Source organism: Myxocyprinus asiaticus, chromosome 49 (genome assembly GCF_019703515.2).
Source record: "Myxocyprinus asiaticus isolate MX2 ecotype Aquarium Trade chromosome 49, UBuf_Myxa_2, whole genome shotgun sequence".
NCBI classification, from domain to species: domain Eukaryota; kingdom Metazoa; phylum Chordata; class Actinopteri; order Cypriniformes; family Catostomidae; genus Myxocyprinus; species Myxocyprinus asiaticus.
This window is the reverse complement of record NC_059392.1, coordinates 21,417,846-21,433,554: the sequence shown is the minus strand read 5'-3', so window position 1 is coordinate 21,433,554 and position 15,709 is coordinate 21,417,846. Positions and strand designations below refer to the sequence as shown.

Genomic DNA, 15,709 nt, shown 5'->3' with positions numbered 1-15,709 from the left:
GTAATTAAGAACGTCTTGTAATTTTTTGCTCTTCAACAGTCGTTTTTTCATACAGCCCCACACGCTCGATATCTTACGATTCTGCGAACTGAACTTACTTAAAATTCAATGTGAAACTGTGTTGGTGAGATCAATCACTGCCATGCCATTGTGCAACTACTGTTTACATTGGTGGACCAATGCTATTTGTTTACTATTATTACGATATTATTATTTGGAAACTAAAGTAGGTTTGTCTTCACTTTTCCGTTTTATTTTCCTCCAACTTTCCTTGTCTTTCATGTACAACACAACCTCATACTGTACATACAATGACATAAAACATAAATAGCATATTCATCACATTGTCAAACAAAAACAATAAATAAAATGAATGCAAATATAATTTTAACAAATAATGGAAACATGGATAAAGGACAGCGCATATGCAAGTAAGGATAAATCTACATAATAACAGTGGAATAATGTTAATATCTATGTGCCCTGATGTAAAACAAAAAGCTATTATTTCAAATTCCAACTCTCAGACATCTAAAACACAAATTTAATATTTTCCTAATGCTTTGCACATCACAAGAATATCACTATTACATTTCTTTGTACATATTTAAATATGATAGCCTATTTAAAACAACATTTTAAAGTATTTTCAGAATATTCTAATACATCTAATACATTAAGAAATATATTTTAAACAATAAATACAATTATTATTATTATTATTTTTGTAATTAAAATGTTAAAACTTGTCTCTTAACACCAGTATGCACTGATGCAGGATGCACATGATTATTTTCGGGTTTTGAATGACGCATGTGATGAATGGTCCAAACTTGGCAAGTGACACCTGCAAGACATGTAACAGTTAATCAAACTCAATCATTACTGTATCCTCCTTACACATAAATAAATACAGTCATCGACATAGAACTTGATGTGAGCATGAGTTTACCTGCATCTATTCCCAGAAGTATCGCAGATACCAAATGGTCTCATTCTTCAGCTGAGGTCCAAACAGAGGGTTTGCTTGGGCCAGTATCGCTACCAACCAGCTAGAAACACATGGGCGCAAACACAACATTTAAATGAATCATATACTGCATACATTTAAGTAATCAGGGCATCAGATGATAAAAAAAAAATAAAATAAATAAAAAAAGCAAACATAATTTGAACCAGCATCCACAGCAAAAATAATCATAGTTGAACATGTTTACATTGATCATGGTATAATTATGGGTAACCTCCTCCCCCCCCCCCCCCCTGGAATCTACGCCCCTGAACAAGAGGATAACAGACCGTTTTGGATGGACGGATGCTTTTTTTTAGTCTCATGAGGGATTTTGAAGCAATAACGGAAGCTGGTTTCTATTTAACAATTTATTAACAACAATAATGAATATGCTTTGACAGTATCTTTCCAAAAATGTTACTTTACTCACAATAAATAGCAGCAAACGGCGGTGAGCACCAAACTGGTTATGATGACACTGTAATTGTAAAACACTTCAATCACAAAAACAACGCAGATACAGTACGGATAATAACATTAAACTGATATACTGTAAAAGAACGCGTTCATGTAAAGATGGATGAATTGCTCGGCCTGTTCCAGCATCATTCCTCACCCTCTGTTTGGTCCTTTCGGGACAAAAAATGGAGCGACAACCCCCACCAAACCCCACAGCGTGGTGAAGCAGATCATGGGTAACGCCAGCGAGTGATACACCATTGCGACAGCACAACGTTTATGGAAATAAAATATATGTATAAAGAAACTAGTCTTTAAATTCAATTCTACAAGCACGATTCCTTGTTAATCCCGTGCACACGCCTTCCTCTTCCTGATTGGACCGATGTCACTCTAAAGCTGTACGCTATTGGTTGGACAGAGCTGTCATTTAACCTGAATCATCGCTGGCATCTATGACGTAATGACGTTAACGTCACTCAGAACAGGCAAGCAATTGAAAGCTTTTTTTTTTTTTTTTTTTTAACTGTTTTACAAACATACACTTTGCAGAACAGAAACCGATAAAAATGATAATAATTATGATAAGCAAACAAAATGTAACATAAAACAAAGGCAATCTGAGTAAACACAAAATGTTTTTTTTTTTTTAACTGGGCTAACAGGCACAGTTAGCAAATCTAATACTAACTGGGCCAGTGTGAAAAAGTACCCCCCCACCCCCAGTTACTAAATCCCCAAATCTATGAAACTTGAAAACAGCCCTGTTCAATCAAATCAACACCTATAGAACTTTTTCAGCAGCATGAAGTTGGCTAAAGGTCTCACCCAGTAGCACACTATGCCAAGGTCGCAAGTAATTCCAGAAATTATGAGGAAAAATGTGATTGAAATACATCAGTCTGGGAAGGGTTACAAAGCTATTTCACAGTGAGAGCCATTATCTCCAAATTGGGAAAACTTGGCACAGTAGTGAACCTTCCCAGAAGTGTCCGACCTTCCAAAATTTCTCCAAGAGCACAGCGACGACTCATCCAGAAAGTCACAAAAAAGCCAAGGACAACATCCAAGGAACTGCAGACCTCTCTCGCATCAATAAAGGCCACTGTTCATGACTCCGCTATCAGAAAGACACTGGCCAAAATTGGCATCCATGCGAGGCGAAAACCACTGCTAACCCAAAAGAACATTAAGGCTCGTCTGAATTTTGCCAAAACACACCTTGATGATCCTCAAACCTTCTGGGAGAATGTTCTGTGGACTTATGAGTTGAAAATTTAAATGTTTGGAAGACAGGGGTCCCGTTACATCTGGTGTATATCAAACACAGAATTCCACAAAAAGAACATCTTACCTACGGTCAAGCATGGTGGTGGTAGTGAGATGGTATGGGGATGCTTTGCTGCTTCAGGGCCAGGCCAACTTGCAATAATTGATGGAAACATGAATTCTGCTCTCTACCAGAAAATCCTAAAGGAGAACGTCCAGCCATCAGTCCGTGAGTTGAAGCTCAAGCGCAACTGGATTATGCACAAAGATAATGATCCAAAGCACAGGAGTAAGTCCACTTCTGAATGTCTCAAAAGAAGCTAAATTTAAAGTTCTGGAGTGGCCTAGTCAAAATCCTGACTTGAACTCGATGGAGATGCTGTGGCAGGACCTTAAACAGGCAGTTCATGCTCAAAAACCCTCCAGTGTGGCTGAACTAAAGCAGTTCTGCAAAGAAGAGTGGGCCAAAATTCCACCACAGCATTGTGAAAGACTGATCTCCAGTTATCAGAAGTGTTTACTTGCAGTTGTTGCTGCTAAAGGTGGCACAACCAGCTATTAAGTTTAAGGGGGCAGTTCGTTTTTCACATGGGTGATACTGTATAGGTGTTGGATAACTTTTTTTGCTTCAGTAAATATATATATATATATATATATATATATATATATATATTTGACAACTGTATTTTGTGTTTACTTAAGGTTGCCTTTGTTTGATGTTATATCTCGTTTGAAGATCTAAAATTATTTTGTATGAAAAACACTCAAAGAATAAGGAAGGGGGCAAATACTTTTTCACATAACTATATATATATCATCTATTAAAGATATTCACTCCTTCCATACTTATTTTATTATTATTTTACTATTATTAGTTTTACCTCAAAAATATAAAAACATACAAATAAATGCACATAAATAACAGGCATGGAACATACAGACATTTTGATGGCTGTATACAGAAAAAAATAGCTATAAATTATAACCATAAAAGGTGATAATAGATACTGATTAGTATCATGATCCATACTAACATGAAGCTTTTAGTATGAATGTCCATAAAAACAACAACAATACTAATAATAATAAATTAATAATATAACTGATTTCTTTTATTGAATTTAACTATATCATTTAAAGCATGTTAGTAGTTAAAATCTAGTAGAAATTTCAACAATGCTACCTGAGATTAGGACTTTGATCAGACTTATCTACAGATAGGCTTTTCAATTAAATTGAATAGTGGGACAAAATTACATGTATGCCTCTTGTTTTAACAATTGTTTAGAGAGCAAAACATTAACACTTCTTGTCCACTAGAGGGCAGAAACAAGCAAGTACAAGTGATTTGTAAAACAGTGTGGACTTTAAATCAGTATCAGTTAAATTTATTTGTACAGTGCTTTTAATAATGCATACTGTTTTATAGTTGCTTTACAGAGATCATTGAACTTTTGTGTACATTGTTTATAATATATGTCCAAATAAATATGTTTATTTGTATTGCATGTAGTTCTTTTTGTATGGTACAGTTTGTGTGGCTCCTAAGACATCATTATTTCCTACACAAAAACATTAAATTCAATCTATCAACGAGATCAGTTGTTCAGTCAACACTAAAACATTTCATGTAGGTTATAGCATTTAGATATGGATATTATGTATGTAAATTGACAATTATAAAGCTAGATTGAACTTACTACACATTCATCTCCCGAGAAATAATTGTATTTTATCTGAAAAATGGCAGCATGAAGGTCTCATCGCCTGAGCCCTGTAATACATGAGCATCCTGCTGTCTGGACCTCCCTTGTATCTGTAATAAGTACATAATCTCGGTACAACAAACTCTTCAGGTTCTGACTTGACTCAATATATGCTTTAAAATAACCATAATTATCTATAGTTCACAAAACATGTCTGTGACGAGGAGGAGGGTGGGGCCGGGCCATGACTAAACACGCCCGGTCCCCAACTGGGCTAATTAGCCAAGGAGAGGGATAATAATAATAATAATAATAAGTTTAATTTATATAGTGCCTTTCCAGAGCTCAAGGACACTTTACAATAGTAACACAATAATACAAAAACAAAGAACAGTCACAAAAACACAGTTCAGATAGCACAGTCATTGAAAGTGAATACATAACGCATTAAGATAAATAACACTGAGAAAACGAAAAAAAAGTTTTAAAGTTGAGATTTAAATTCAGAGATAGAAGAAATGCTGCGAAGAGTCAGGGGGAGTGAATTCCATATATTGGGTGCTACTACGCTGAATGACCTGCCACCCATAGTAGAGAGGCGAGATCTAGGGACAGAAAGGAGTCCGGACCCAGAAGACCTCAGTGAGGGGATCGAGTTGTAGGGGAGAAGCAATTCACTAAGGTAGTGAGGTGCCAGACCTTGAAGTGATTTAAATGTAGGCAGGATTAGTTTATAGTATTTGATGCAAAACAAAATTGGTAACCAGTGAAGTTCAAACAGGAATGGAGTAATATGAGCTGAGCGCTTGGTATGTGTAAGAATTCTGGCAGCAGAATTTTGAATATATTGCAACCTAGCAATAGAGTTAGCAGGTAAACCAATGAAGAGGGCATTGCAATAGTCAAGACGTGAGGATATAAATGCATGAACCAGTGTTTTGGCATCTTTGAGACTGATAAAGGGACGAAGGCGTGCAATGCGGCGAAGGTGAAAGAAGGCAATTTTAGATACAGATTTAATATGAGCTTCAAAAGTGAAGGAGGGATCAAAGATGATACGTACATTCTTTACAGTATTGGACGGTTTGATGAAAGTACCATCAATATCACAACCAAAGTCATAAGGAATTTTTTTTCATAAGTGTTGGTTTTCCAATAATAATGATCTCAGTTTTATCCATGTTCAGTTTTAGGAAATTGGAGTTAAGCCATTTTTTTATTGCATTTACACATGTTGATAGTGGACCGGTATAGAGAGTGGGGGCAGATCTACAAGCTGTACATATTTGAATGTCGTCAGCATAACAGTGGTAACTGAAACCGTGGCAGTGAATGAGTTGACCCAAAGGCAGTATATATATAATGAATAGTAGAGGTCCAAGAACGGATCCCTGAGGGACACCTAATTTCAGGGAAACTGGAATTGAAATGTAAAAATGTCTATCCGTGAGGTATGAAGAAAGCCAGGAGAGAGCAGCACCAGTGACATCAACATCCAAGCGGCGGGAGAGAAGTAATTCATGGCAAACAGTATCAAAAGCAGAGCTAAGATCAAGTAATAGAAGAATGGAGAAAGAATCAGAGTCACCAATGAGTAGGTCATTGACAACCCTTACAAGGGCGGTTTCAGTACTGTGAAGTGGGCGAAAGCCAGACTGAAAGGGGTCAAAAAAATCATTTTGATAAGTGCAGCGGAATGCGGCAGTTCGAGAGAGAGAGAGAGCCACAGGCAGCTGCCATGTGTGCATTTTTGTTTTTGCGTCCTTTTGTTTAAGTTCTTATTAAAATATTATTTTGATGGTTCAGCCGGTTACCGCCTCCTCCTTTCCCAACCTTAATTCTGTTACATTGGTGCCGAAGCCCAGGAAGGAGGAGGGATGTGCTGTCATATAGTCCTTGCCATTGCCATCTGCCCAGGACAGAGGAGTGGCTGCCGGCCACCTGGATGAGGAGGAACGGCTGCCGTCCGCGAGGGGAGGAGGGGCTTGCTGCCGGCCGCCTGGAGTGCTTGAGCCGCTGCCAGGGGTGGAGGGGCTCTCTACCAGCCGCCAAAATGCAGAGGGGTGTTCCATCTGCCAGAGGTCGGAGAACTTGCTTCGGTCTGCCCAGGGAGGAGTGGCTGTCGTATGCCAGAGGGCGGAGGAGTGAACAAGGACCAGGCGACGGCATGTCTGGGAACCGGCAAGCACATTTTTTTCCTCTCTCTCCTCTCTCTCTCTCTCACTGTCGCTCTGCCTGCCTATCATGAGCTCCGCAGGTGTCTTTCCAGTCGTTTCCTGTTGGGCTGTGTTGATGGCATACCGAAACTCTGATAACCAATAGTCCCAGTTGTTATGTTGTTATCCGACATACAATGCAGTCATGGTTTTTAATGTCCTGTTTATCCTTTCAGTCAGATTAGTCTGTGGGTGATAACTGGTTGTGAGTTTCTGAATTTCTCTCCTATGACTTGCAGAGTTCAGAGAGTATGTTGGAGGTAAACTGGGGCCCTCAGTCTGAAATGAGGTACTTAGGAATGCCCCAATGGGTAAAGATTTCTTCCCTGAGGATTTGAATGATTTTCTGTGTTTTACTATCTCTCAGGGGGAACATCTCCACCCATTTGGTGAAATAATCCACAATGACTAGTAGGTAGGTTTCTAACTAAGGGAGAATGAACCCATCAGGTCAATCCCCAATATATGGCCTGGTTCTGTCACCTGGGTGCTTTGCATCAGTCCACTGGGTTTGGTGTTGTCAGGTTTGAATTTTTGACAGATGTCGCAACCTTTCACATACGCCCAGACATCCTTACGGACAGATGGCCACCAGGCAACTTCCAACAGCCTTAGCAGAGTCTTTAGCCTCCCAAGATGTCCTCCAGGAGTGTTGTCATGGTAATAGTTCAGAAACCCGTGTATTAGAGATTGAGGGACTACTAACTGGAATTTCTCTACATTATCCCTAAAGGGGATTCTGGTCTTGAACTACCCTAAATTTGTTTCCATCCAATAGGTTAGAGATGGTGCTGTCCTTGTGTTGGGCTTGTGAAATTTCATATATGGTATGAGGTAAGTCAGTTGAAAGCATAGAGGGTGTGACGACTAAGCATGGTTCATCCTTAGTTTTCTGGGGCACATATGCTCAGGACAATGTGTCTGGACCCAAGTTGAGACACCCCTTCCAGTGATGGACTTGAAAGTTGAACTGCTGCAACCTCCGAGTCCACTGTGTCAGATGAGAGGAGGTTTTGGGGCAATTAAATGTCCAATACAGAGCCACATGGTCTGTGAATACCTGAAACTGCCTTCCCTTCAGGTAATGTCTCAATTTTTTCACTGCCCAGACTACAGCTAAATACTCTTTTTCAGAAGTTGAATAGTTGAATTCAGCTTCTCTTAGGGTCTGGGAAGCATAGGCCACGACTCTCTCACCTTCCGCTGACTGTTGCGTAATGATGGCTCCCAGGCCCACATCACTGGCATCGGTGTGCACTTGAAAAGGTTGGTTGAGATCAGGCTTTGATAGGACAGGCGGGTCTTGCAGGGCTCTTTTGATGGCATCCATACTAGACTGGCAATCGGTAGTCCATTCCCAATTCACCCCTTTCTTCTTTAGTTGGTTTAATGGGGCTGTGATGTCAGCAAAATGGGGTATGAACTTATGATACCAGCCGGCCAACCCCAGGAAACGTTGCAGTGCTTTCAGATCCTGGGGTAGAGGATACTCAGCAACTGCACAGGTCTTCTCAGGATCTATTTGCACCCCCGTCTGATAATATGTGCCCGAGGAACTTCAACTGCCTTTTGAAGAAGTGACATTTCTTCATGTTCAGTGAGAGATTGGACTGAGAAAGTCCTAGAAATATTTCATTCAAATGTTGGATGTGAAGTTCAAGGGATGGAGAATAAATGATGATGATGTCATCAATATTCATAAAACAAATATTTCCCTTCAGTTCAGCCAGGACTTTCTCCATGAGCCTCTGGAATGTGGCTGCAGCATTTCAGAGTCCATACGGCATAGATCAGAATTGGTATAGCCCCTTAGTTGTTATGAAAGCCGTTTTCTCTCAGTTCATCTTCTCCATTTCCACCTGCCAGTATCCAGACTGCAAATCCAAGGTGCTGAACCAACAGGCATGTATAAGGGGCATTGGATAAGCATCTGGTATAGTCTTGCTGTTGAGCTTCCTATAGTCCACACAGAACCTATAGGAGCCATCTTGTTTGGGGACAAGGACTACAGGTGAGGACCATGGTGAAAATGAGGGCTCTATGATGTGGTCTTGTATCATCTGATCTACCTGGTCTTCGGTTATCTTTTTCTTCAAGGGTGATACTCTGTAAGCCCTTTATTTAAAAGGAATGTCATCTGAAAATAAAATCTTTCAGTATTAAGTAAAATCATCTTAACCACTATCAGACACATTTATCCGTGGTTTATACATGTAAATCCCATTATGTGTCTTCGCTACACAGTATTTTGACATAATGGAATATACTCTTTGCAGCACAGTGTATTATGTAAGGGATAATATACAGTCAGCCAGTTGTTATCGCACAATAAACCCCAACAGGGTGATCAGGACCCCGATGCAAAGCAGAGGAACTTGAGTAGATCTTGAAAATCGTCATAGATCTACGGGCACTCTGGAGTAATCACAGATTGGCAAGTGCATCGTAAGTACAGGGACTCATGCAGGACAACTGCAAAACTGCATGACAACTTATAGTTAATGCCACGATGTTTACACTTTATGTTGTGTACAATGTGACTTAAATAAGATTTATGTTAAGTTTTCTTTATTTACTTTGTTATTTGAATTTCTAACTTATACATATTGGTACTAGCATGATTGTTGCTGGGCACAGTTTCTGAAACCCAGGGAAAGTGAATATGTTATATATGAGGGAAATGGGGAAATGGGATGTACAAGCTGGAAAAAAATAAAAAAAGGTGGAACTAAATAAAAAAACAGGTCATCACGTCGTCCCACGCCATCTTCCTCTTCTCCCACAACCTCTTCCTCATCCTTGCTGACTAACAAGGGTGTTCTCGCCCACACTGCAATGTTGTACAGCATTGCTGTCACAGTTATTATAGCACAACACTTTTGGGGAGCAAAAAGAAGACTGCCGCTTGAATGGTGAATAGCCCGAAAGCGCAGATTCCACCTCTCTATTGTGCACTCCACAATGCAACGGGCAACATGGGGCCTCATTGAAACTGGTGTCCCTGTTATTGGCAGGATTAGATACAGGGGTGAACAGATATGGCCTCAGTGGGTAAATACTGTCCCCATGCAGTCTCCACTGACCCTGAGAATTTTTCGCCTCTTGACCCACAGATAAATTGCTGAATACGAATGAATCATGTGTGTTTCCAGAACACCTTGCCACAATATCTATTATCAAGCCCTTATGGTCACAGATCACCTGGCAGTTGATGGTTGCATAACCTTTGCGGCATATATATGTGTCCATCCACAGATGGTCTGAGGATTGGGATTAACGTTCCATCGATCACTCTAAGGACCTGTGATATGTGGTGGCATGTTAGGAAATACTGTTGTGCTTCCGAAATGTCCAGTCTTGATGTTGGGAATTTAATGTGCTGGGGAGCATGTGCTTCAACAGACCTTGACACTGAGGACCTACTGAGCCTTAGCCTGTCACCAAGCACCTGAAGAAAACTGCCAGTTGCATAAAATCGCAGTGTGGTTAGGAGTCGGACTTGAGGGGACAAGGAAATTGTTCCTCCTGGTAGCATGCATCAGGTTAGGTCCAATGATGTTAAGCAGTTTAACAATTTCTGCTCGTGGCAACTGGCACTTCTCCATGACAGCAGTGTCGTCGAGCATGTTCAGAGGATTTTGATTCTCCCTGATGAATGCATTTATCATAACCAGTGTACTTCATTGTCGTCTGTGTCTTTCTCTTTCTCTCAGCTGAAGAACCCAGCCATGATTTGTTCTGCAAGGCTACTGAAAATTGAACTTTATATACAAACATTTTTTAGGAGGAACCTGTATGTGATTAAAGATATCAGGCTGTGATAATCAGAACAGAGAATGCGGTAAGGGCGCTTGCACCTGAGCTAAATTATGTCTAACACCTGTCTCTAATTACAGTGAGCACAGGAAGAGCGGCATAAAAGAGCCACACCGCCAGCAGATGAGAGAGAGAGCCTGGGTCCCCAAAGTCATTATTGTGAAGCTGATTATTATTGTGAAGCTGAGAATTTATTATAGTGAAGCTGAAGAGATCAGTGTGGTCATTAAAAGCCTTACCTGTGAGTGGAGCAACCTGCCTCCCGCGTCCTCCTTATCGACTGTCCTTTACATGTAATATTCCACATCACATAAGAAATTTCAAAAATGCTTTAGTCATGACATAATCTTGAACTACATTACCTTACTCATGTGGCAAAAAGACTGGAACAGAAACTGAACTTCATCTCCTCCAATTCCAGTCTCTTTTCTACTAATGCAAGCTTGGCCTTTTTGAGATCAATGAGCTGCTGTTGGAATCTGTTATGTCTATCATAGGCCTCTCAAAGGGTTTGTCTGATATCTTTTAGGAGCTGTAGTGTCTTCCACTCCAGCTCAACTAGGTCCTGGTTGCAACCACATAAATGATCAAACCTTTGAGGTCTTACAGCTGCTGTCTGGACAATTGAAGTGGGAGGCTGCGAGATGGGTGGGCTGTTTGGAGGACTGGTGTCACGGTAAGAACTCTCAGGGTCAGAGGGATGGACTCAATCGCAGGGTTTATTGACAAGGGAATGGATGAGAGGTGAAACAAACAGGTGAGGTAATCCAAACACAGATATGACACAAACAGCAGGTGAGTAAACTCCAAACAGGGTAAATAAAGTGCAGATGATCAGAAAACTCACGACAGTCTTATAGTCTTTGTAGGAATCGTGACAAACAATGGGAGAGTCAAATCGCTGGAGGAATACATGGAGTATGAAACATACACCAAACTCAGACGATGGGAACAAATAACAAGGTAAGTAAACAAACTGGTAAGTACTGAAGTAGCTAGGAAGTCTGTAGTCTTAAGGTGAACATAGATGAGAACAGACAAGTGACTGAGTGTGAGAGTGGGGTTTTTATGCAGTCCTTGATTAATCACTGATGATGTGCAGGTGTATGTAATCAACTCAGGGGAGAGTGAGCACTGTGTGGAGTAAGGGAGAGGGAGTCCAGTGGATCCGTGACAACTGGGAGATGGTAGATGTCTGCTAACCTGAGGTGATAGTTCCTGAGAATATGAGCCCAGGCTCAGGTTCCTGTTCAGGCATCCCCATCCTCCATGAAGGTCAATACCTCCAGAAATGCCATTGGAGACACTTGTACATAGTATTGCTTAATACATTCTCTTCTTCTGGCATGAGGTGGGGGGCTTCATTGGTCCCACCACCTGTTTTTGTAATAGCAGTCCTCTGCAGTCCTGCCACTTCTTTCTGACCTCTTTCCCTGACCTCCCCATGCATCTTGCAGCTGTACATTTTCTGGCAATATCCTTCCATATTTGTTGTTTTTGCTTCTTTTTATGACAACCTTTAAATCTGCTAAAAATTATGTTTCTGTTCTGCTCAACCTCCTACAAAATACTGTTTACTTCCTCCTGTTGGAATAGTTATTTTCATGTTTATTTATTTATTTTGGGCTCGCCTTTCAGCATTTCATATGATTTCATCTAAACCGTGTTGCACTATCAAGTACGTGCCTTATATAGGGTGTGGTTTTGATTGCAAATGCACATCAGGTTCATGAAACAGTAAATAAGTCCAAGTGACATGTTACGTTTTAACCACATCTCTCTCTCATATATATACATATGTACATTTCAACGTTAAACATTTACAAAAAACTATACATAATTTAAAACGTTCGTTATTTTTTACATACGTTTCCCAAAACTGCACTTAACATGAACGTGCAAGGACATGCTTTAAGTGCTACTTAAGAGAGTCGCTGACCGTGTGACAGTGCTGAAATGTGTTCATATAGTGCCATTCCTCACTATAACTTCATTAGATTTGTGCGTAACTTTACAATTTGTAAGTTACTTCTCTAAAATTTGTTTAAAAAAAAATCTTAAATATTCAACCTAATTAACAGCATATTTACATATTGTTTTTACGATAATTTTGTGCGGAACAATTTTTTTCTTTTACACAATTATGGGAGGGATCAAAATCCCATAAGTGTATTGCGGTCACGGATCCAAAAATAATAAAAGAGTTATAAAAAAATAATAAGCGCAAAAATAAATGAAAAGCACAGATCAAAATAATTAGCGCAGATCAACAAATAACAAGTTTGAATCAAAAATATATAAACACATTTAAAATATGCTGCAAAAAAACAAAAATAATGAAAGCAAAGTCATCAGAATTGCATACAAAATCATGTTTTCCTTGGTTATATTACTGTTTTTTGTGCTCTCTGACAATTTTGGTCATATTTTCATTTTTTGTACGCTTACGCCGTATTTTTCTTTGCTTTTGTTTCTAATTCCTGTGCTTGGCTTTCCAAAACTTGTGATTAGAGCTTCATGTAAATCAGAAGGTGTTTTGCGTCCCTATTGGTCCACAAGTTCTTGATCAACAGCTCCTCTTTTAGCCAGTCATTCAAAGAAGGGAGGTGACGTCACTCCAATGCAACTCCGATGCCAGCTGCTCAGTATTATATCATTTGTGGTTGATAGATACGCTGCTTGTGTCTGTTTTGAGTATTTTCTGCCAGCTCTAGGAAAAATTTGTTGTCCAAGTAGGCCATTATTATAGTCAGTTAACATGTATCGAGTCAGCTGAAATTAGTTAGAGTCTTTAGTTTAGGTATTATTTAAGACTTCCTTGTTTGTGGTTGTTGGCTGCATGTTTGAAATGGCTTCACGAAGTTGACGGCGAGCATGCCAAAATTGACTTCATGCTGTATCTCCGCAACACTTTGACGGATTGTGACAAAACTTGGTGTTTCGCCAACTCTTGAACGCTTTGGTCAGAAATGATAAAACTGGTCTACTTAGATTCAGTCAAACATTCAATTTTCCCATGTTGGCCATTTTGGGTGTTGGACATTTTGAATTTTGACGCAAAATGCTGTATTTTATGAACGCATTAGCGTATCGTTATGAAACTTTGTATGTGTCATCAGGACCATGCCCTGAAAGTTCCTGTGAAATTTGGGTCCGGCGCCACCTAGTGGTGAAATGTCTTTTACATTTTTATTTTTTTTTATATTTGTGAGCTTATAACTTTTAGTGGCGTTGGTCTATTTTCACAGGACTGGTCTCGTTAAGTTCGGGAGGACTGAGCGCAACGATACCATATTTGCTATGGTTCACCTTATGGCCTGTTGCCACTTCGAAAATAATTCAGAAATTACTTTAGCGAATTGCTTCAAAGCCGTTCATCCGATCGGAACAAAACCACCAAAATAAGAAGCGTCATTAGTAAATTTCTTATGTAAAAATAAATGTTTTTTTTTTTTTTTTTTTATGTAAAAAGAGAACATGGCAAAATTTTGCTCGTAAATGCCAAAAACAGGCGTTTTACATAAACTGATATAACTCTTAAGTGAAATTAGATAGTTTCACCAAACTTGACACACTTAAAGGGCTCAACCTGAGAACACACAGGAAAAAGTTGCGGGGTTTGGCCATTTGGTGGCGCTATAACTGGGAACAATATGAAGTGGCTCTAAATATAGAACATTGGTCCGATTAATTTCATAATTTGCATGCAGTGTCTTTGCATGCAGTGTCTTTGCATATATTGAGAAACATGGCAGCCATTGGCCAATCATCAACAAATTTGACATTAAGCACACCAAAATGGACTTGAGGCTGTATGTTTGCATTTTTGTGAGACTGGACTTGTTAGAATGTGTGGGTCATGCAGAAAACAATGATAACATGGTTGGCCATGATTTGATTTTATGTAAACATTTTGTTGTTGCTGTTACTCCTATAACATTTGTCCAATCAACATGAAATTGAATCTGCTGATACATTTTTGTTGTTTAGAATTGTTTTACAAACAAATTTGAAAGTACCAAATTTATAAAAAATACCAAAGAGGAATTAAGGCTGTTGCATTTGCACAGTAAAATGAAACTATTTTAGGACCTTGCCCTGGGGGGTCATTGTGAATTCTGGATGCCCTGTAGTAAACAATGGCTAAATGTGCTTGCTTGAAATATTTCAATTAATTAGACAAATTGTTTTCAATTAAGTTAATGTCATGGAAATAATCAAAACTTTTTTTTATTTTTTTTTTATTTTTTATTTTTTAGTTTAAATTGGATTAAACTAAATATTGCATAGATGTCTATAAATGTATTGCATATAACTCTATGGATGTAAAAACTGACTTTCCCAATTCTTTCCAAAAAGATCCTACAAAGTGCTTGAGAATACACACAAAAAATGTATGCAATGTTGCACTTAACACCCTCTGCACAACCTTGAGTAAATGCTCTTTATCAATGTACTAATAGCCAAAAGGAGCAAGCACTTTTGTTCTGCCGATGATAGAGATTTTAATGTGCAACTAGTACACGCAAATAGAACAATAGTAATCTTGAGAAACATGGCCATAGATGTTTGTTTTTTATCTTTAACTCCTACAGCATTCATCAGAATTCTAACTTAATATGTGTCACGATGCTTCTTTCACTCATCATGCTGCCGATAATTGGCTTGATCCTGGTATTGCTGCTTGCAGCTATATTTATTATTATTATTATTATTATTATTATTATTATTATTATCATTAGCATTATTTTTATTAGATTTGTCTGTTAAAATAAAAATAAATAAAACACATATATCCTGATATTAAAGTCTCAGCATAAAGTGTACCTATTGGTTTTTAAATTGTATAAAGTGTAATTTTGCGATTGTCCTGCAGGTGTCTGCATAAGTCTGTGTGCTTACGATGCTCTTTGCGCTGTACAATTACTCCAGAGCACTCGTTAATCTACGAGCATTTTCAAGTACTAAAGTTACGATGCTTTTGGGAAACAGGCCACAGGACTAAAATGAATCGTAAGTTGGATTCTACAATCTAATTAGCCTTATGAAGCTTTTGGGAAACAAGGCCCAGGCTATTACAAGACTACTTGCCAAACAAACATAAATGGAAATAAAACATTGATTTGAGTTGAAAATATTTTATTACCTTATTTGAAGTGATCGCACAGTAATCAAAGAAGCAGGAGAGATGGCTCACAAGGACTCGGATGAGCGGTCTGATACGTGGAGCT

At 39.0% G+C, this 15,709-nt stretch overlaps 1 protein-coding gene across 1 annotated transcript; it reads right to left on the bottom strand.

Annotated features, from left to right (window-relative positions):
- Positions 1-227: 227 nt before the first annotated feature.
- Positions 228-1,871, bottom strand: LOC127438161 (V-type proton ATPase subunit e 2-like). Its single transcript, XM_051693511.1, has 4 exons — positions 1,629-1,871; positions 1,443-1,490; positions 953-1,052; positions 228-847 (listed from the first exon to the last, which is right to left on the bottom strand). Exons 1-3 carry the CDS (start codon positions 1,730-1,732, stop codon positions 959-961), a joined length of 246 nt encoding a protein of 81 aa, XP_051549471.1. The 5' UTR covers positions 1,733-1,871; the 3' UTR covers positions 228-847; positions 953-958.
- Positions 1,872-15,709: the final 13,838 nt, after the last annotated feature.

Bases quoted from the DNA above. Each gene is read 5' to 3' on its own strand.
- LOC127438161 (XM_051693511.1), bottom strand. From the start codon at position 1,732: ATGGTGTATCACTCGCTGGCGTTACCCATGATCTGCTTCACCACGCTG. The intron at 1,491-1,628 runs GTGAGGAATGAT...TTACAATTACAG, and splicing joins CCGAAAGGACCAAACAGAGG to TGTCATCATAACCAGTTTGG. The intron at 1,053-1,442 runs GTGAGTAAAGTA...ATGTGTTTCTAG, and splicing joins GCCGTTTGCTGCTATTTATT to CTGGTTGGTAGCGATACTGG.